At 36.8% G+C, this 24,041-nt stretch overlaps 1 protein-coding gene across 5 annotated transcripts in view; it reads left to right on the top strand.

Moving 5' to 3' along the window:
- Window positions 1-24,041, top strand: part of trps1 (trichorhinophalangeal syndrome I) — a 270,301-nt gene that overhangs the window by 49,774 nt on the left and 196,486 nt on the right. For all 5 annotated transcript variants that reach the window (XM_073931220.1, XM_009294450.5, NM_001177934.1 and 2 more), the window contains 2 exon segments: window positions 22,366-22,620; window positions 22,819-23,363. In XM_073931220.1, the coding sequence (XP_073787321.1) occupies window positions 22,366-22,620; window positions 22,819-23,363 (800 nt within the window).

Here is a 24,041-nt window from a genome sequence, read left to right as displayed (position 1 = left end):
TATTACCAATATTATTCTGATTGTCACTGCTGTTTATAAACACTCCTGTTAGTTTCATTTCTGTTTATCGTTGTTTGTGTTTGTTGATTACTGTATGTTGCTTATTTTGCACCCTTAATAAAATAAAATAACTTGTATTGTTAAGATTCTATTGCAACTATATTAATAATGTTTTTTTCTTAGAGTTAATCTCTACAAGTTTGTAATGACAATGTTTTTAAAATATCACCAAAAGAGGAGCATTTCAAAATAAAAGTTTCCCACCAAAACAAAAACCTTTTGTTAAATGTTTAAATGCAAGAAAAATAATGTTTTATAAACAACAATAGTTTGGAATATACTGTCATATTATTAACTTGTTATTTAAAGTTAATTAAAATAAAAAATACAACAATAAGAAGAATGTAAAATGCAATTAGATAAAGTCTTGAATGTAATGTATAAAAGCAAGGAAAATTTATTAAAGTGTTAAATAAACAGCAAGAAATTTGGAATATACAGTGATGTTATTGATTTATTATTTGTTCAATTTAATTATAATAATAATTACAACAGTAGGACTATAAAATGCAATTAGAGGAAGCCTTGTGTTTAATGTTTATAAGCAAGGAAAATAAAATCTTTGATTGATGATATTATTGATTTGAAAATTTTTATACTTAATAACAACAACAACAACAATAAGAATGTAAAATGCTGTCTTATGTGGATGAAGCCTTGTGTTTAATGTTTAAAAGCAAGGGAAATAAAATGTAAGTTTATTGAACAACAACACAAATACAAATACAAAATACAAAGTTTGATTGGTGATATATATTCATTCATTAATTTTCCTTCTGCTTAGTTCCTTATTTATCCAGGGTTGCCACAGCAGAATGAACAACCAACTATTCCAGCATATGTTTATGCGGCGGATGCCCTTCCAGCTGCAACCCAGCACTGGGAAACCCTCATACACACTCATTCACACACACACTCATACACTACAGCCAATTTAGTTCATCAGTTCTCCTACAGCGCATGTGTTTGAACTGTTGGGGACACCAGAGCACCCGGAGGAAACCGAACACGAGGAGAACATGCAAACTCCACACTGAAATGCCAACTGGCTCAGCCAGGATTCAAACCAGCATCCTTCTTTTAGTAAGGCCACAGTGCTAACCACTGTCGCGCTGTATTTTAATAATTTAAGCCAAAAAAAAAGTAATCACCCTGAGTTATAAAGTGAAGTGCGCACATTTCTATGTAATCATTTTGTTTCATCATGTATTTATTTTCCCCTGAAGTTGAAGGAATCATAAATCCCGACCGTCTCTGTGGAGTTTTAATGAGGAACACCATAGTCTTCTCCAAAAGTGCTGTTTGCTGTTGTTTCCCCCTGCTTTTTTCCTTCTTTTTGCATGCTGATATTTCAGAGTCAGTGGAATATTGGGCGTTGCACAGATCGGCGTTTTGGACATCTGTACGGAGCCAGATTTTGGCAGTCCACGCCTCCTTCAAAGGCCTCAGTGTTGCAGTGGCACTATTCGCTGTTTTTTATCTTTTTCCTCTCGCACTTTGAGGATGGGAGGAGATTAGTATGCCATTCCACACACACACACACACACACACACACACACACACACACACACACACACACACACACACACACACACACACACACACACAGAAAAGAAAGCCCTGTGTTCTGGCAGGCCTGTTGATTTATTTCAGTCTCTAAAGATGTCTCCTCACTTGTTGTTTACATTAAAGGTTGAATCTCTTGTGAGACGCTGCCTACGTTCCACACTTTCTCGTTTGATATTCAACTCTTAAATGCAGAATCTGGATTTTTTTTTTCGCTTCTGTTGATGACTATGGTGCTTGAAGATGAGATCATTGAAAAGAGATTATAGTTGCTATGGTAATAACCTTCTTCATGTGTGTATTATCTGCAGAAATGTGATGTTTTTGCCACTGGACAGCTACATTAGTAATGGACCTGAAGGTTAGAGTGACTGGGAACGCGGCCCGTGGTGCCAAAGGCTGAAATGCATGTTATTATGCAGACGTTTCTTGTAGAAAACAGCTAATTGTTTCATCGTGTTAAAGTGAAATATTTTAAAGCCCGTGGGTTTTCAGTCCATCTGTGTTAGCTCCGATGGCTTCTACATATGCTGGTCTACTTCTTAAAGTTGACAATCACTTTTTGTCCATTCACACTGGCTATTCATGTTATTTTTCATCCAAAAATGTTGATACTGCACTATTGAGCTTTTTGTTTAATTAAATAGTCGTCGCCTATAGCTGCCTAGGAAATCGTAGTTCTGGGTTGTGTGATATTGACAATTTGTCAGTCTGGAGTGTGTATTTCTGCTGGTAAATTTGCTAGTTTACGCTGGTCATGCATAAATATGGCACTAAGGGTGCTTTTCACATCTGTAGTACTCTTCATTTGGTCTAGACCAGGGAATCCCAAACTTTTTTTATTGCGGGACCCACCTAGGCAAGTAATTCAATCTCAAGACCCACCATAATATTTAATATGGAAAAATGGGTAAAAAAAATGAATCCATTCAAAGCAGTCAAAAATATATGGTGTGTGGCTTTTTAGATTTTGCGATTTGATATGCACAAAATGAGGCTGAAAGTGCTTTTTGTGGGACGCTGGCTGTAACTGTGATCATTTTTTTGTTGATGAAGATACTCTTCTTTTTTCAGGAGAGAATATGATCAACCTTTGATCAAGCCCCTTGATTATGATCAAGCCCCGTCACATCGCAGTAAATTCCACTGCTATTGTATAGTCATAAGAAACTTAATAGCTTTTTGATCGACTACTACAAGCTGGGAAAACATCAGATAAATATGCCAATGCAATTAACATTAATGCTGAATAGATCTAATATTTACACATTTGCTTGAGGAAGGAATGATGGGGTAGTTACATTACAATTACTATTTCCCATAACATCTATGCCCTTCCATAACATTAGCTGACGTTAAAACCAACAGACAGCACTATAGCTATTTATTGATTAGCAATCTGTCAACGTTGGGATGTAAAAAATATGGGACAACAAATAGCTTCAAATGATAGAATACATAGCAAACATTAGAAAATATTGACAATAAAATAAAAGGTTTAGCCTATTAAAATCAATGGCCTATCCAGAAATTAAATAAAGCTTTAAAATCTACTTCACTTTTAATGGTATTTGCCTATTGATTGAAGTTACTATAGTTATTTAGTAAAGAGCAGCTAGTGAATCTCTCATTGTGTTTTGTTTGATAACAGAGGTGTAAATGTAAGAATGCACAGATCTATAATGAAGCATTCGACTACTTTAGTAACTGTTTGTGCTCATTTAAGAGAAAATTGGTCGTGTTTAAAATAAAGCACGCAGGATGGAGCAAAAAAAAAAAAAGAAGCACTTTTCCGACGGTCCCTTACTGAGAGCTCCGCTCAGTGCGAGCTCTCCCGGCTAAACGCAGATTGCGAGAGCTCAAACGGAACAGTGGTTGAAATGTCGAGTGAAAAAAAAAAAGAAGAAGACAGCTGTAAAACATAACCAGCTTTGTCTTTTTGTAGGAAACACACTTCAGATCTTTTTAGGGTAAGAGGTTTTTGAGTTATTGCCGTCTATCGTACTGGTTTTGATTCACCGCAATGTCAATATAGCTGCAGCTATGTGACGTTGCGCGACCCACCTTTGTTCACTGACCCACAGTTTGAAAACCCCTGGTCTAGACCAAGGGCAATAAATGATACATTGTGACATTTTCTGCCGTCTTTGGGTCTTTTTCACACCACACTGATTGCTTTGGTCCGAACCGATTACCGATCGATTGGAGCATCCCTAATATATATATCCATGCATTTGATCAGATATTGGTCTTTGTGATGCAGCAGGTCTAGTGACTGTTGTGTACACCATGAGCACTATGATTTTATCTAAAATTCACTTTAATGTGTGATAAGAATAAAAAGTGGTCATAAACAAATATTTACTCAATTCAAATGAGTTGTTGATTGGGCCCAAAAACAGTTTTGCATATGTCACGACTTAACAAGCAGATTGCCAGCATGCCAGTGGCTTTAAATTGATCATAAGTCTGCAAATAATGCGCTCAAATGATTAGTTCAAAAACATATTCATTCATGAGTTAAACACTTTATATGTTCTGCTTTAGCTACAATTTTAGTAGTCTAAAATGTAATTCACTCAATATGAGCTTCTTGTTTTGTTGCACTGCAATGGAAATTCAATACAAATGCTCATATCTTCAATGACGCACTGCTATTCCTGAAAAATGAAACTCTTGATTTTGTGTTTTTACTGAAATATCTCACATACAGGGACAGTTTTGCTTTCATATTTTGAGTGGTCTCATTGTAACTTCATTCTAATAGACTTAAGTGCTGTTCAGACAATACTTTTGCTTTGTTTTTTTGCAAAACGAGTGATATACGCTTTAAAGGGGGCCGATTATGCAAAAAGTACTTTTATAAGGGGTTTAAGCACAGTTGTGTAGCAAAAGTGTGTGAATATATCCAGCTTCTTGTAAAAATGTAATAATTAAATTTTTTATAATTACACTTCATGAAAACAGTTTGCAGAAACGCTTTGATTGACATTGTCCCTTTGTACTTGTCATCAGAGCGGGAAAGCCCCACCCATTAGTGACCATCTCTTCCTCATTGGCATATGATGTTAATTTGATTTTGAATCTGCCACTATGCTGACACAAAGGCATTTGTAGATCCGCTCTCTTTTTAAAAGAGTGCAGTCTTATTTAAATTTAAAGCAACAGTCAGTACAATGGCACAATTGGGATCAAAGCAGTTTTAAAAGTGCTACAAGACATTATTCATTCATTCATTCATATTCTTGTCAGCTTAGTCCCTTTATTAATCCGGGCTCGCCACAGCGGAATGAACTGCCAATTATCCAGCAGGTTTTTACGCAGCGGATGCCCTTCCAGCCACAACCCATCTCTGGGAAAGCTATAAGTAGGCCCACATGGAATCTGCGCACGCGGAATTGCACAGATTTTCCGCAGATTTTCTGCAGAATTCCGCAGATTTTTAGCTCATTATTAATTCTGCTTATTTACTTGAGTTAATGTGTAAAACTGAATTTATTCAGTTTTTATTCAGTAATTTATTACTTTTTATTTAATGTATTAAGGTTTTAGTTATGATATTCTGCTGGATACTCCTAAAATAATTCCGCAATAATTCAGAAATCCGCAGATTTTTACCAAAATTATCCGCAGAAATAGCAAAAAACGTCCGCAGATTCCGTCTGCCTAAGACAATATTTGTGTGGTACTTTGAGCTGAAACTTCACACACACACACACACACACACACACACACACACACACACACACACACACACACACACACACACACACACACACACACACACACACACACACACACACACACACACACACATACACTAGAGACATCAGAGACTTATTTAACATCTCGTCTAAAAGGGGCATCTCCTTTAAAGTCAGTTTGCACATCATTAAATCTGCAATCACAAAATGACTGTAGTCTCAAAATATCCCACACGGTACTGTTGGTACTGTTGTGGTTTGGTTTTCATTCTTTCCCTTTTCCTCAAATATTCATTTTTAGCCATAATGCATAATAGCACGCGTGTTGGTATTCAGCAGGAGTCCTGACGCCTGTTGTCGTGATGTGGTGAAGGCAGAAAACCCTGCTGTCTCCAGCTGCCTGTTGCATCCTCAAAGTCACTTATCCTCTTTCTCTCAGTTTCTATGGAAATGTCGGCCGGCTTGATTGGCTGCTCCAGATCGCACAGGAGATTTCAGTGTTTTGCAAACGGACCAACAATAGCGTGCAATAGAAATAAAGCAAAGCGAATTTAATTAAAAATAAAGAAAAAGGTTGGTTGAATGTCTTCCAGAGCTCACCATGTTTTTATCTACTGCCGTCGGGGTTTCACTTAATCAGCGTAATTGTACGTTTGAATTTCTTTGCCGTTACTTTCAAGGAAAGAAAATCCATTTTCAGATGAATGGTACAGAGCTAACACCCTGCATCGTCTAAAAAAGAAACATAGAGCACTTCAGTGAGATTGACTCCACGTCACACAGCATTGTAGTTATCTTGCTTTAGAGGCAATTATTTTTTTGCCATGTTCGAGCCCGGAGTCAGATTAATGTGACGCACAGACACATGGTTCTGATGTGAGTGTGTTGGTACATCCCAAGTTGTAGGTATTCTATGCCTTTTTGTAGTTTAAATGGTATAAGTAGTGCATTTACATTAGGGCTGTGTGATATATCGTTTCAGCATCAATATCGCATGATGACAGCACAATATTAGACTAGATATTTTGCAAAACACTAGTATCCAGCTTAACCACTTAAACTCTGCAGACCCGTTATCGGGTCTGTGACGTCATCGACTTTCGCTTTAAGATTCTAAGGGCTAGCATTGCACCAGACCCCCTTAAGTGGTGTCGTTTGAAAGTGTAGAATCTATATTTTATGCACATATGCATCACTTTGGTTTTTATTCTACTGTATAAAAGTTATTTACACTTAAATACACAGTATTTTGGAGACCCGAGCTGGGTATTTTACATTTTTTCATTTTCATATTTTTCATATGACACATGTACAAGTTATAGCTCAAATGAAAGCTCTTGCCGGTGCTCATACGGTTCTAGCATTCTTTTTACTGAATTATATTCACATATCAAACAGTTGCTGAATGAATCGTGGTGTTTCCATGGCGCAGAAGTGAAAACGATACATTCATGATCAATAAGCAGCCCCAGATAGCACAGACAGCTGTCATCTCTCACCTTATGCTGTGCGCTTCAGGGCCATTTCTCCTCTGTTTTTGAGGTGATGTGCGTAAGTAATCCTTTTATATGTCTGACGTGCTCCAAACACAGTGAATTATGTTTGATCAAACAAAAGAATAGTGAAATATGAAAACAATGATCGCTCCCTGTGGCTTGTACAGCACCTCTCATCAGTTGGAATACAATAACTTTTGCATGGATTATGGTGGAGACATTTTTCTTTTTTCCCTATGATTACAGACATGTGCAGGAACCACCAACATTAATTACAGCACGCTAGACCATACAGAACCTAAAAGATACACTTTCAAATTTGAGTTTATTAAAAAAAATACAAAAAGCGCCTCTTTTTTAAGTGTTTATTATAACACAGACAACATATACAGATATTTATACACTTTCAATAGTTTTTTTTAGAAAATTCAAAGGGTTTTCTTTAAACTGATTCCAAATTTTAGCATGTGGATTTGGGAAGCTTTTAAATTTGGGTAGGCAAAATCCAGGTGGAAATCGCAAAATAACAGCAGAGTTTAACTGGTTAACCAAGTGAAGGGTGTGATGAAAATGGTAAGTCATTTTTGGGTAAACTATGTCTTTAAAAATGGATTTAGATGATAAACGTTTACTCCATGATGATTAAACTCTATGTTAAACTATAATCTCAACATTGCGGTATCGATGCTGAAACGATATATTGTGCAGCCCTAATTTGTGTTTTTGTTAGTTGTCTTTCTGTTCTTGGCCAAAAACTTGCTCTCACATTGTTATTGCTGTGTAAGCATGATCATAATCAGTTCTACATAGATATAAAAAGTAATTTAAACAAAATAGATTGTTGCGTGTTTTATGATATGCTGTAATAAAGTTTAACGTCATTATTTTTCTTCATATTTACCATGTATATGTAGACATTACATGAAACATTACGTCATGAAAATGTACTTGAAAGCTCTGGAAAAGCCAATGGTGCTGTAAATGTAAATACAGTATTTTGCTGTAATTGATTTACAGTAAGTTACTAGCGAACTGCACTGTAGATTATACAGGAAACTGTTGATAGTGCATGGTTGAGCGTACAAGTGTGTAATGTACCATGTGGGATGCAACTTGTGAATCGCCTAGTTTGGAGATGACGTTGGGGCCACTGACTCGGGGGGTCCAGTTCCTCCTCTTGACATTTTCCCTTAATGATAATTAATTGCGCTGCTTCTATCTCGCATCTCGCATATGTGTTTTCCATAGACCCTCCGCGTGCTTGAAACTCTGCTGCACAGACAGTAATGTGATTTATTCCTAATGTTACAAACGAGATTAAACTCCTCTGGAAGATGGATCGGGGTCCTTCGAGTCCTTTCTCGCCGCAAAAAGTCTGCGGCGGTGACATCATAAAGGATAGGAGGAATAATAAAGGAGACGGGACAAGGTGGGATTGTGGGGGAACACTTTTATGACGACTCGCTCTGAGACGTGACCGCACACACATGGTATGCCTGACGGATCCGAGTCGTGGCTAATTGCCATGTGTGCTGTTGAATATACCATTGTTAGAGCGGAAAGCAAGGTCTGTTTTATTTTAAAAGGTTTTTTTTCTAGTCATTCTTCTGTCGCAGGAATAATTGATTATTGGCAAATCTTGTAACACGCGTGTAAAATGCCATGTGTATAACCGCAATCACCATCAGGAGGTGGCCTAATCACTCACGTAGGAGAAAATGATCCAAATACAGTTCAAATTATTCACCCTCCTTCTCATATTTCGCAAATGATGTTTATCAGAGCAAGGGATTTTTTAACAGTATTTCCTATAATATTTTTTCTTCTAGAGAAAGTCTTTTTTGTTTTTGTTTTGGTATGATAAAAGCAGTTTTTAATTTTGTTTTATTCAATTTTAAATATTATTGGTCAATATTATTAGCCCCCTTTAGCAATATCTGTTTTGGATTGTCTACAGAACAAACCACTGTTATACAATGACTTGCCTAGTTAACGTTATTAACCTAGTTAAGCCTTTAAATGTCACTTTAAGCTGAATACTAGTATTTTAAAAAATATCTAGTAAAATATTATTTACTGTAATTATGGCAAAGATAAATAAATGAGTTATTAGATATGAGTTATTAACTATTATGTTTAGAAATGTGTTGAAATAAAACTTCTTTCCATTAAACAGAAATTAGGTAAAATAATATATAGGGGGGTTAATAGTTCATCAACTGTGTATATATACTGTACACTGTATAATGTATAACTGCAGGTTGGCTGTGTTTATATACTGCCCACCCTATACACAACTACTTATCTTGTCTGATTTTGACTGTAATTTGGAGGACAAAAATTGGAGAAAATATCCAATTGCTATTTATCTGAACAAAATTGTGATTTGTGTTTTAAAATAAAATTTACTATAATTTCACAAAAGAGCTGCAGGTTTGATTTGCAGGTTTTAATAGCACCAAAGATAGACCAAACGTAATCGCAAAGTACACTGCACTATACTACTGTTTAATTAAAACCATTTTTCTATAACGTTGTCATGACATATTAAGAAAATAACTACAGTATTTTAAATTCAATAAAAAATTATATATAAAAATCATATATATATATATATATATATATATATGTATTAAACCTAACCTACATTTAGATTGTGTTATATTTTTCATATTAATTTCATGACCTTCAGAGTCCACTGACTATGCTTTCCATAAACAATTTAAGATTTTACTTTACAGCACAAGAAATCTTAAATTAAAATGTATAATTTGTAAATATATAGTATTTTTAATACAATTTTCGTTCTACCCACTCTGCCACTGTGCATGTTTATTTTATTATTTAATATTATTAGGGCTGCATGATATTGGAAAAATCTGACATTGCACTCTCTCTCTCTCTCTCTCTCTCTCTCTCTCTCTCTCTCTCTCTCTCTCTCTCTCTCTCTCTCTCTCTCTCTCTCTCCATCTGTCCATATAAATATATATGTGTATATATATATGTGTGTGTGTGTGTATATATGTATGTGTATATATACACACACACACACATATGTATATATACATATATATACATATATATATATATATATATATATATATATATATATATATATATATATGTGTATGTATGTGTATATATATATATATATATATATATATATATATATATATATATATATATATATATATATATATATATATATATACATACATATACTTGCATATATATATATACATATGTTTGCATGTTTTCCCTGTGATTGTTTGAGTTTCCTCCAGTTGCTCCAGGTTCCCCCACAGTCTAAACACAAGCACTATAGGCGAATTGTGTAAGCTAAATTGTCCGTAGTGCATGTGTGTGAATGAGTGTGGAGTGTGGAGTGTTTCTCAGTGATTGGTTGCAGCTGGAAGGGCATCCACTGCGTAAAGCATGTGCAGGATAAGTTGGTGGTTCAATCCGCTGTGGTGATCCCAAAATAATAATGGGACTAAGCCTAAGGAAAATTAATGAATGAATTAAAAAAAAATTAATAAATGTAATTGATCATTCAGCGATACATAGATTGCATTTACTATTATCGGGATAACCATAACTTTGTGATCTACTATACAGCCCTATTTTGGACATTAATTCCCTGCAGCCATGACAGAACGCAATCAGAGTGTGTAGTTTCTTTTCTTTTTTATTCCTGTCTATTGCTTCAATTTATGATGGCGGTAAATAAAGGATGCAAAATGAGTTTCATCATTTTAGATATTTGGGAAGTCAATATTTCGCCTGACTGATCAGCGTGTGCCCGCACAACTCCTTCAGTATTTATTCCAGTAAGTGTACGTGTGTGTGTGTGTGTGTGTGTGTGTGTGTGTGTGTGTGTGTGTGTGTGTGTGTGTGTGTAGGGTTTGGTATTTAAGAGTCGTCTCGGATCCGCCCCCGACGGATGGAAAGCACAGAGGCCTGAATTATGACGGGCGGTTTGGATAATGTATTTTTAATAAACGGACTCTCTGGGTGGAGAAGTGAACTGACCCGGGCTGCATCGCTCCATGGGGTCTCCAGCTGCATGTGTGTGTGTGTGTGTGTGAATCTCCGCTCGCATGTGATCCTCCTGGGACCGAGATGTAGAGAGGATTACATCTGAACTCGCAGTGAAAGATTGAGGCACTGAAATAAAGTGGCTTGGGTAATCGTCAGGAATGATGCATTCGGAAATGAAACTTCTGTCATTATTTACTCGTGTTTTTTCCAGATCACTGAGCTCTTTCTTTTTATTTTTTAACTTTCTCAGGATGCAAGGTTTTGTCGGTCACTATTTTTGATGAGTTTGAAAAAATACCTATAAAGAATATAGTGCAGACTACCTGTAAATGTAGCATTAAAGTGGTTCGTGTGGTTGTTTGAGGAGCAAAATGAAAAATATTAGGGCATTCCTGCAGAAGATGTTTGCTTGTTCGTTTAAGCTTTATTGTCGGTTCTGCTTGACACAGAAAGGAAATTTGTCTTTAACACTGGTAACATACAAACAACCATACAACAATCCCATAATAACAATGCGTAACAAGACAAACACATAAATTAAAAACATATTACTGCAGATCATGCTTAACAACCACCCCATTCACATTCGATGATCTGTGATCCAATTTAGGAAAACAACTGCAATTGGGATAAATGACTTTTAATAAGCGTTTCTTTACGCTCTGGGAATTTTAAACCAACGCTCTGATGATAACATTTCAAAAGCTGAATGAAGTGTACTAGGCATGGGCCGGTATAAGATTAAAATATAGCTTAAAGGGGCTAAAAATTTTGTCCTTTAAATTCTGTTTAAAAAAAAATATAAAATCTGCTTCTATTCTAGCCGAAATAAAACAAATAAGACTTTCTCCAGAAGAAAAAAATATTGTCATGTTATTTTAGATTTTGCTGCTTGTTCAATATAAATATTAATAATCTAAAATGAGTTAAGGCGAGGCAGTGGCGCAGTATGTAGTGCTGTCGTCTCACAGCAAGAAGGTCGCTTGTTCGAACCTCTGCTCAGTTGTCGTTTCTGTGTGGAGTTTGCATGTTCTCCCTGCGTTCGCGTGGGTTTCCTCCGGGTGCTCCGGTTTCCCCCACAGTCCAAAGACATGTGGTACAGGTGTATTGTGTAGGCTAAATTGTCCGTATGTGAATGTGTGTGTGGATATTTCCCAGAGATGGGTTGCGGCTGGAAGGGCATCCGCTGCGTAAAAACTTGCTGGTTAAGTTGGCGGTTCATTCCGCTGTGGCGTCCTCGGATTAATAAAGGGACTAAGCCGACAAGAAAATGAATGAATAAATAAAATGAGTTGAAACAACACAATTTGTGAGAATTTTTTATTGAATTTTTTAGCACAACTTAATTGTTTTATGTAGGAATTCACAATATTGAAAAATCTAACATTGCAATATTTTATTTTTCTGTCATATATATTTCTGAATACAATTTCACCAGATGGTGACGCAGTAGTGCAGTAGGTAGTGCTGTCACCTCACAGCAAGAAGTTCGCTTGGTTGCTGGTTCGAACCTCAGCTCAGTTGGCATTTCTGTGTGGAGTTTGCATGTTCTCCCTGCGTTCGCATGGGTTTCCTCCGGGTGCTCCGGTTTCCCCCACAGTCCAAACACATGCGGTACAGGTGAATTGGGCAGGCTAAATTGTCTGTTGTGTATGAGTGTGTGTGTGGATGTTTCCCAGAGATAGGTTGCGTCTGGAAGGGTAAAAACGTGCTGGATAAGTTGGCGGTTAATTCCGCTGTGGCAACCCCGGATTAGTAAAGTGACTAAGCCGACAAGAAAATGAATGAATGAATTTTATCAGATCACTTGGATATTTCTCCTGGAAACAGTTGATGATTTTAGATTGATTGGCTTAATTCTGTAGAGGAGCGCATCTGCATAAAATATAACAAACAATCCACAAACACAGACAAATACAATAAAGATAATCATTCATATTAAATAAACAGCCTTTTCTGAAGAGTCTTAACAGTATTCAGGTACAGCAATTAAATAATCAAATATAAAATAATATTGCGTAGTCTTCATTGTGTGAATAATTCAATTAAATTAATGGTTATTAATGTACAAATGCTACGGTTTCTAACGCTTTTAAAACCCCCACACAAACACATGCAAATGATAAACTATAAACCCGACTCAGCGATGAGACCGTTGCGAATGATCACATTGCTATATCGATGCTGAAACAATATATTGCACAGCTCTAGTTTTATGTTCAATCCACTTAAATTGGCTAAGTTAACTTAATGGATTTGTGTTTGGGATAACATGAATGTCTCGTGTGGAGTCCCTTCATTTTTTAGTGTAGACTCCATAGAGACGTTGAGCGAAAATACTGCGGAAAGTCTCATCGGCACTGACCAGACTAGGCCAGATCGCTGAGGAAATCCCCTGTATTTGTTGTTGTGTTTGAAACCAGATCTGTTAAATGAGTTTGACAATGAAGATGACATTTTTGGAGTTACATTACCCCTTCATAAATGAGGCTCTGTGTGAGTGTGTGGCTCTTTTGATACTAGAGAAGGGCCAAGAGGAATCCGCTGCTGTTACGGGAGTCTGTGCACATGTAAAGTGGCTGTCACAACATTAGTTTGCCATTTAGAAAGGATCTTTTTTGTCTTTATTATTTTTAATATATTGTTTTTGTCTTTTGTTGTTGTTATTAATATTTTTTTAGTAATCCAGAAAAGGCTTATTTTTCATCCATCCATCAATCTATTTTTCTATTCTATCCATCCAATCATCCACACATCTATCTATGGTTTCATCCATGCACCCATCCATCCATCCATGCAATATTCTATCTTTCCACCCATCCATCATTCCATCCATCCATGCATCCGTCCGTCCGTCCATCCATCCATCCATCCATCCATGCAATATTCTATCATTCCACCCATCCATCATTCCATCCATCCATGCATCCGACCGTCCGTCCGTCCATCCATCTATCCATCCATGCATCTATCCATCCGTCCATCCGTCCATCCGTCCATCCATCCATCCATCCATCCATCCATCCATCCATCCATCCATCCATCCATCCATCCATCCATCCATCCAATATTCTATCATTCCACCCATCCATCATTCCATCCATCATTCCATCCATCCATCCATCCATCCATCCATCCATCCATCCAATATTCTATCATTCCATCCATCCATCCATCCATCCAATATTCTATCATTCCACCCATCCATCATTCCATCCATCCATGCATCCATCCATCCATCCATCCATCCATCCATCCATCCATCCATCCATCCATCCATCCATCCATCCATCCATCCATCCATCCAATATTCTATCATTCCATTCATGCATCCATCCATCCATCCATTCATGCATCCATCCATCCATCCATCCATCCATCCATGCATCCATCCATCCATGCATCCATGCATCCATCCATCCATCCATCCATCCATCCATCCATCCATCCATCCATCCAATATTCTATCATTCCACCCATCCATCATTCCATCCATCCATCCATGCATCCGTCCATCCCCAAACTGATTTCAGAAATGTGGGGAAACTTGTCATTTTAGGCTTGAGTCTGCTTATGATTAACCTTTCAAAAAGTTTTTAGAAAATAGTTTTAGGACTTTTTGTGCACACACAATACATGCAAATGACTCATCCCATTCTTCATCACACAAAATTAGCATGCGATGGCATGTTAATTGAACTATCCCGACGTGTCGTTCTTGTCATTAGAGCGTTTCTCTCCACAGGAATGTTACATTGCAGCATTGTCACTTTTGATCGTGTACACAATGCGTTTTTTGTGCGCTTTTGATTAAATCTCACAGAGCTTTTCCATCACCATGTCACAATGACAGTGATGAAACGCCTGTCGACAGGTAGATTTCTCTGATAAAAATACAAATGTCAAAACATAATATAGTAGCTTTAAATCATCAGGCTGATGAAGGCGATTCACAGCGATTGTTTATTCGCACCTCCAAGACCCCCTGGATTTGTTTTCAGGTAATACTTAGCTAAAACAGCATAAGGATTTATTGTTTTTTACTAGAAAAAGATCAATTCCATGCAAATGTCAATTTTGTCATGAAAAAAAAATATTTTTAGCAAAATAGTGCAACCCTTTCTGTGTTTTTTGTGTAGGCTTGTATTTTAAAGGACTGTAAAAATACTCAGACATATCACTGTGAATGTTGTCAAAGAATTATCTTTGATTTACTAAAGTCATACAAGTGTCAATTTCATTTATGTCACATGCATAACGAAGCTTTTCCCTAATAAAAGCAAAAACCTTTTTTATTTTTTGCTCTGTAGAGAGCCAACTCCTTTTGAATAGCATTCATTGTGCAATTTAATTCACAGAATTTCTACAAAGTATGTTGTGTGCTGTAAACTTGCTTTTCAAAATCCATAACGCATGTTTATTCTCCTCATTTAAAATCCAAAAATAAAAGATTACAAATTAGCGGTAGAAGGACTTCAGATTTTTGAAAGTCAAATTTTATGTTATTAAAGTTGACGTCGACTAGTTGCTGAAGATGTCATCAATAAAACACAAGACGCAAATATTTTGCGACATGACTATAATTTCATATTTATTTAGACTATTATAACTATTCTAGCCTATTTAATGTTGAATATAAAGCAAGAAGGAATCTGATCATCTGATGACAAATGTTTAATTTCACCTGTGGAAAAAATAGTCTAATAATGATGTCAATGACAAATGACAAGCACATGTCTTAAACGTAATAAATCAACTTCATAATTATGAATAATTATAATATGGTGTCATCACTTTACTGTGAATTAACAACCAGGACATACAGTTGAAACCAAAAGTGTACATACACTGTGTAAAAAGAGATATAACTATTACAAAAAAGTCAGATATTAATGCGACTAAACTTTTTCTCTTTTAGGTAAGTTAGGAGATCAAATGTGTTTCTGTTCTGCTTAATAGCAGAATAATGAGAGAGATATTGTTTGAGAAATTGTTATAACAATTCTTGAAAGTCAAGTTTACATACAATATGATTATTATGCTTCTGAAAAAGCTCAGATGATGATGTCAAGGTTTTGGAAGTTTCTGATTGGCTAATTGACAACATTTGAATTCATTGGAGGCACAACTGTAGAATAGCATTTAGGAACACCTCAAACACACTGCTTCCTTGTGTGGCAACATGGGAAAATCAACAAGCCAAAATCAACAACAAAAGCCAGATTACAATTAGCTGAATTACACTGGGAAAAGACTAATGTTTGGAGACATGTCCTGTGCTCTGATGGAACTAAGATTGAACTGTTTGGCCATAATGAGGACAAAGGGGAAAGCTTACAAGCCTAGAAACACCATCCCAACTGTGAAGTATGGGGGCGGCAGCATCATGTTGTGGGGCTGTTTTGCTGCAGGATGGACTGGTCCACTTCACAGCATAGATGGCATCATGAAGAAAGAACATCATGTAGAAATACTGAAGCAACATCTCAAGACATCAGCCAGGAAATTACAACTATTGGGTCTTCCAAACAGACCATGACCCTAAGCATACTGCCAAATTAGTGAAAATGTGCTTTAAGGACAACAGAGTGAATGTTTTGGAGTGGCCATCACAAAGCCCTGATCTCAATTCTATGGAAAATTTGTGGGCAGAGTTGAAAAAGCTTGTGCGAGCAAGACACCCAAATGTGCCAAAATTCCAGTAAACTATTGTGAGAAGCTTGTTGAAGGATACCCAAAACATTTGACCAAAGTTATAAAGTTTAAAAGCAAAGCTAAAAAAAACAAAAAAAACAAGGAAATGTGTGTAAACTTTTGACTGTCTTAAAATTAATAAAAAAGTCTTAAAAAAATCTCTAATTATTTTGGCATTTAACAAATGTAAATCATTTAGGTAATCCTAACAGACCTAAAATAGTAAACGTTTAGTATGATTTACCTTCAGACATTTTTACAGCGTATGTAAACATCTGGTTTTAGCTGTATTTAAAGTATATTCAAGTCCACCATTCTAGGTCTTTACAAAAAATAGCATTTTAACCAACAGTAGACCTACACACATGTCTAATATTATTATTGTTGTTTTACCATATGTTTGAGAAATACTATTTATAGCCGACTCGTATAAACCTTTATTTTACATCTACAGAATCATGAGAAATCCTGATCTTGATTTTAAGCACAATAAATCATGATTCTCATTTCAGCCAGAATCATGCAGCCCTATTTGAGATTTTACTGCAAATATCACAGCCATATTGCAGGAACTGCTCAAATTCACTCCTGACTCCTGTCATTAAATGCATAAGCTCAAGTGTCGTGCTCTTCATTCAGACTCCCTTACTTTTTTAATTAAGGAAATTGATTGTCCTGTCCTTTTCAAAAAGCATATTATACTTTATTAAGTAAGTTCTGGAGCAGGCACAATAACCGAAGAGCAGAAGTTTAATATAGGAAAGGAAAAAGTGGGGGTGGATGGTGAACTAGTGATTTGAATCGACTGGTACAGCAACGCGGTGAAAGCCTGGGAGCTATAAAAGCAGATTATTCGCTTTCTGACGGCGGCCTGGAATGGTAATGTCTCGCTGCTTTTCCCCTGGAAGTTTTAATGCAATTGTACACCGTATCAGGTATTAAAAACTTCTCATCCTCCCACTCCGCTCCTTTATTTCCTCTGTGTTGGTTCAGATGCTTTGTAGTTTTGAGTCTCATTTTTTTATTCTTAGAAATTGAGAGCTAGTTCAGTGAATCTGAAGATCTCTGTATGTTCTGTAGATTAATATGCTAGTCAGATATTAAGTAGATAAAATCATTTAGACCTGAATTGTATACTGATTTACAGAACAGATGCTAGATTGTGATTGGCTTGTGAGAATTCTTTTTGCGCACCAGCAGAACTGCATATTGTCTAACAGATGAAATAGTTTTAGCATAACTTAAAATATGTACAGTGTCTTCAGAATTTGAATTATTAGGTTTTTTGATTGTGGTATTAATTAATTAATTTATTTTTAGAGGTGTTGGTTCCATTAATTAACTTTTAAAGAATAATATCAAGTCATAAAGGAAATTAGTCACATTGTTTTGCAGATTATTATGCATTTTTTAGGTTTTAAATGCAAGTAACTTAATCAGTAGGTCGAATCATTTAGACTTGAATTGTAAACTGATTTATTGAACAGATCCAAGTTGGTCAGTGGCTTGTGGGATTATTATTTTCTCACCATCAGCACTGCATTATATCTAACAGATGAAATATTTAATGCCTGAATAAATATCTACAGTATATTCATGGAGAATTTGATTTATTATGTTTTATGATTGTGATTTCAATTTATTTATTTGTTTATTTTTAGAGGTGTTGGTTCCATTAATGAACTTTTAAAGAATAATATCAAGTCATAAACAAAAGTAGTCGTATTGTTCTGTAGATTAATGTGCATTTCTGTTTTGAAATGCAGGTAACTTTAAATCTAATCATTTAGACTTGAATTATAAACTGATTTATTGAACAGATCCAAGTTGGTCAGTGGCTTGCGGGATTATTATTTGCTCAGCAGCAGCACTGCATAATATCTAACTGATGAAATATTTTATTGTATAACTAAATGAATATGTACAGGATCTTCATAGAGAATTTATATTGTTTTATGATTGTGATTTCAATTTATTTATTTATTTACTTATTTGTTTGTTTATTTATTTGTTTATTTTTGTAGATATGTTGGTTTCATTTAATAAACTTTTTAAAAGAATAATTTGAATTATTAGGTTTTATGATTATGATTCCATTTTATTTATTTATCTATCTATATATTAATTTTTTTAGAGATGTTGGTTTCATTAATGAACTTTTAAAGAATAATATCAAGCTTTAAAAGACATTGTTCTGTATATTAATATGCTATTCAGGTAACATAATCATTAGATCCTATCATTTGGACTTGAATTGTAAACTGACTTATTGAATTGATCAAAGTTTGTGATTGGCTTGTGGGATTTTTTTTCCTCACCATCAGCACTGCATAATATCTAACAGATTAAATAATTTTAACGTAACTATATATATATATATATATATATATATATATATATATATATATATATATATATATATATATATATATATATATACATACACAGTATATTCATGGAGTTTTATATTTTAATGTACTGTTCCTTTAACACAGTTAAATGACAAAAAATATAATAATAATAGCTTTACTCATCCAGAGTGTGGTGTTTTCTACTCTTATGAAAAAAAACATGCAAATATAGTTATTTATTTACTGTTTGATTGACGTTTGGTAAATTAAAAAAGACAAATTCTAGATTTCCCATTATGTTAGATATGTTTGCAATTGGGCATAAAACCGTGCATCAGATCCACAAATGAACAATTTTAGCGTGTGGATTGGTAATTACCGTTTAGTTTATTTGTCATTCTCATCAGCATGTTTCAGATTAGCTGTCAGGCTGTGGTTCGCATGCAGTGTTTTACCTTTGATTGCGTTTCTCGATACGATGCGGTGATGATGTGCCGTTTTGAATGGTATATGACAGATTACAAATGTACGCCATCCGATGTTAGTTGCACCTCAAAATTTCTCTTCACATTTCACTTTTTTTAAAGGATAGTAATATGACAGGTGCGTTTCTCATCAATATCAGTTTATTTGTGTGTGTTTAGATGCTGGGAAGCTTCATCTGCAGCGAGCGGGAGATGCTGTGTGTGGCGTGACAGGGTGTGGTTTCTATTTGTGATTAGATTTTCTCAAAAGCTTTTATTAACTTAGCTCTGGTTAAGGTGTGGCCCCTCTGCGAAGCTGGAATTGCTTGATTTAATATCCATTTGCATCACAGACTAAATGAGGAAATTGCTCTGGACGGTCTGTCGAAATAAGACAGGCCCCTGTTTTGTTAAATCATGAGAAACCGTAATTGCCCTCAATTGAAACTGGCCAACGCGCAACGCAAAATGATGTTTAACTGGTGTGTGCCATTCGAACCCGCTCGCAGAAATTGACGTCTGCGCCAAAGGAAAGTCTAGTTAATAGCGCGATTTGCCTGCTATGAACAAACACGCATGACCTCATCCAGTTCTGATGGAAATTTTTCGCTATGAATCACTTTATAAATTCCCTATTTCTCTCTCTCTCTATCATCTTTGATTTTGGTAACTGATTAAAATGTGTGTCTGTAAGCCACATCAGTGACATAAGCACAGATTTTATTCATTAAAACGTCATCAACAAAGGCCGGCGCCGGCATAGTCACCGATATTAGAACCTCATTGCTGTTTATGGATTGAGCTGGAGGAGCAGAACCGTTTCTCGGGCTTTTGGTCTCAGAGAATCAAAGAACAATTGAAGAAAGAAGCTTTTATATTTATTGCGCTTTCTTTTTCTGAAGAAGCTTTTATGGAGAGCAGAATGGGCGCCACTTGCTTGTTTTTTAGCATGGAGCAGACAGCACCACACAGTGAGCGTGTTTCTTGAGTAATGGTGAGTAGGAGTGTGTGAATATTAAGAAGAAAAAAGGGGGGATTTTGTTCAATAATTATTTCAGAGTGTGTTTTAGTGTTGTTTAGTAGGCCTTCATTTATTTTCTTGTCGGCTTAGTCCCTTTATTAATCTGGGGTGGCCACTGCGGAATGAACCGCCAACTTATCCAGCACATTTTTTACACAGCGGATGCCCTTCCAGCACACACTCATACACTATGGACAATTTAGCCTACCCAATTCACCTGTACCGCATGTCTTTGGACTGTGGTCGAAACCGGAGCACCCGGAGGAAACCCACGCGAACGCAGGGAGAACATGCAAACTCGATACAGAAACACCAACTGAGCCGAGAATCGACCCAGCAACCTTCTCGCTGTGAGGCGACAGCACTACCTACTGCGCCACTGTTTAGTAGGCCTGTCATGTATAAATAAATGCAGTACACTAAAGCCACCAGTAGGTGGTGACAAGTTGTTGTCTTAATCAGTGATTTGTTTGTAATGATTTGTTCTAAACAGTTCATTTACACAAGTAGCAGACAACAAGGGTTGTCATAATACTGGAATTCAGTACCAATTGATGCTGTAATTTTAAAAACGTCCATTTGAGCGATGTTGAGTCCGTTCTTAAACACCGCTGATTTGCTATCGTTTTCACGTGCGCAACAGAAATGATTGTGATTGGCTGTGAAGGTCACCAGTTCACCAAACTCATTGCTGTTTACTGAGTGTAAACACACATACAGGGACACTGGAGCATTTCAAAGACACGTTGATCAGCTGGTTTGTCTATAAGCTGAGAGATTGTATGGGTGTTTTCCAGTACTGGGTTGTGGCTGTAAGGGCATCCGCTGCATTATATATATATATATATATATATATATATATATATATATATATATATATATATATTAGGGGTGTCGATTAAAAATCGAAATCGATCGAAATTTATGCTTAATTTCGATTATCAAATCCAAAAATAGAATCGTCGATGCTGCCACGCCCCCATGTCACGTCAGCTTGGCTTGCCAAGCGGGAAAAAAACAGGCTTGTTGAAGTGCTTGTTGAACTGCAGATACAGGAGACCCGTCGACAGAGCTTAAACTCTCTCCTCTTTCAATGAAGTCGCCGGTGTGTAAGCATTTTGGATTTCCAGTGAGTTATGTCGACAACGTTCGTGTTGTCGACAAAAAAAAACACAGTTTTGCAAACTCTGCTATGTACGTATTACGTACGGTTTGTCTGATAGACAACACCGGCATCGCGATCCTCCACCCGCCCCCTTTGCAAATCCGCTCGCAAAAAGTACACACTCAGGCCCTGTTTACACTGTCTTTGTTTTTAAATGGCATTTTAGAACGACAACGATTTGACATCCACAGTGGCGTGTAGCATTTCTGAGCAGCCCTCCTTCCTCTCTACCGCTGAAAATGCACATCACGTGACCACACAGACACAGACACACGCAGCCATGCGCTCGAGACAGCAGGTCCAGGCAGTCAGAGGACTGCTTCAATCTTTCACTCACTTGTACTTAGTCATTTTAGCGAACACCTCAGATACTGTTGGCTGGTTTCTGTTGGTTGTGCGTCTTTTTTACCGACGCCATTATAACGACACAGATCACTGCCTATTCACGAGTCCCGCAGAAAAAAGTGATTGACAGGTGGTAATTATGTGTGTATCTTGCCTTTATTCATTTACTGTATGATTTGTTTATGGGTAAAACAAAGACCATGCAAGTCAGGTAGTTTAAACGGTAGGCTACAAATAATTAATTGGTCATTAATTAATTAATTATTCATAATCTAAAATCGAATCGTGCCTTCAGAATCGAAAATGTAATCGAATCGAGGATTTGGAGGATCGTGACACCCTTAATATATATATATATTCAATACAGTGAAACCAAGATATTTTCATCCAATGTTATAACACCATCAAATTCTTCTCTCTAGTGTCTAACACAGTTCTCCTCTTCTGTTGTCCTCCAGATATGGTGCGGAAAAAGAACCCCCCTTTGAGAAGTGTCGGCGGTGAAGAAGAGGAGGCTGAAGCGGTGCTGGCCGGAGCCACGGATCCAGAGAGCGCCACCACGGGGAGCCAAAACTCAGAGGCCGACCGTGAGGACCAGGAGGAGCCGGCGTCCCCTGGCCCTAACAAACCTGACCTTCATTACTCCGGCCAAAACTCCAGCCGAGAGGGCACCGACACCGAACCGCTGGCCTCGCCAACCAACTCTGATCCTGGTGAGAGAGAACACAATTGATTTGTGTTAAGAGAACATGAAGAAATTAAGTTGACTTACTAGTTTAACAAATTTGAGTGCATTGAACATAAAACAATCAAGTTATCCAAAAAAAGCTGAATAATTATGTTGTTTCTGCTCATTTTAAATATGTAGTTTGAACAAAGAGCAAACATACTTTTTTTTTTTTTGAGTGCAGAAGGTGAAGAAGACTGTCTTAAAATCTCCACCCGGGCCAGCGGTGTCATCGTACAAAGCTGCACCAGTAACGGAGAAGAAAGGGACGTCACAGGAAGCCCTCCATCATTGCTTAGCTCTGACAGTCCTGTTGACGAAACCCTGGATATCTCTAAAGTTCCTCCAGTCACGCTTCACCCACAGCGGCCCGTCGGAGGAGCTGAAAACGCCCACAGTCCTCTAGGAGGTGAAACCGGGGCGCCTCCAGCCTCCTCTCCCAAACTGCAAGACTTTAAGTGCAACATTTGTGGATACGGTTATTACGGCAACGACCCCACGGATCTGATCAAACACTTTCGTAAGTACCACCTAGGCCTGCATAACCGGACGCGGCAGGACGCAGAGCTGGACAATAAGATTCTGGCGCTTCACAATATGGTGCAGTTCACAGCCCAGACGCAGGCCAAAGAGTCAGCGCGTGTCCTGGGGCAGCCGGTGCAGAGCGGGTCTGTGGTCGAGGCTGGGTCACCCAGAGCTTCAGTGCTCAACGGCACCTACGATGTACAGGTAATTACAAAAAAAATCAGGCTTTTCTAAATTAATAGCTTAACTAAATTTTTAACTAAATTAATAACTTACATTTTAAATACATAACTTATTTATTCTGTACTGTAATAAAAACAATACTACTACTGAAATAAATAATTTTATAGCTGTGGTAATTTTACATTGATCATAATTAAATATAAACAATACAAAAATATTGACTTTATCAATTTAATATTTACTATATTAGTGGTCAGCCATTATTGGCGTTAACGCAAGACTCTTATCGCGCGATAAAACAAACATCACTGTTAATCTATTCTCAAAATTGGGTTGGGAGCTGGGTCTATTCTACACTAGCTATGATGACTTTCACCTTGATATTTCAGCGCGGATATAAACCTGGCTAAATTGCACTGTATGTGCGTATTCCTACTGTGAAATTACCTCATCAAACGTTACGTGCTAACATGGATGCAGTTCACTAGAGTGAATCTGATTAATATTAGCTCCACATCTGACTATCAGGCACCTGTAGAGTTTATGCGTTCCAGTAAAACATACACAAATAAATTAGACCGGGTGCTTTTTAAAATGAATGACGGTGAATGAAAGTCAAACCAGTGAACCGTCTGACAAAAAAAAGTGCCCTTCTTAATCAAATCAGCAGGATGCCCTTCTGGATCTTTCACTTACTTC

Source organism: Danio rerio, chromosome 19, assembly GCF_049306965.1.
Source record: "Danio rerio strain Tuebingen ecotype United States chromosome 19, GRCz12tu, whole genome shotgun sequence".
In the NCBI taxonomy this organism is placed as follows: Eukaryota; Metazoa; Chordata; class Actinopteri; order Cypriniformes; family Danionidae; genus Danio; species Danio rerio.
The sequence above is the reverse complement of the archived record's forward strand: the minus strand, read 5'-3'. Positions and strand labels throughout refer to the sequence as shown.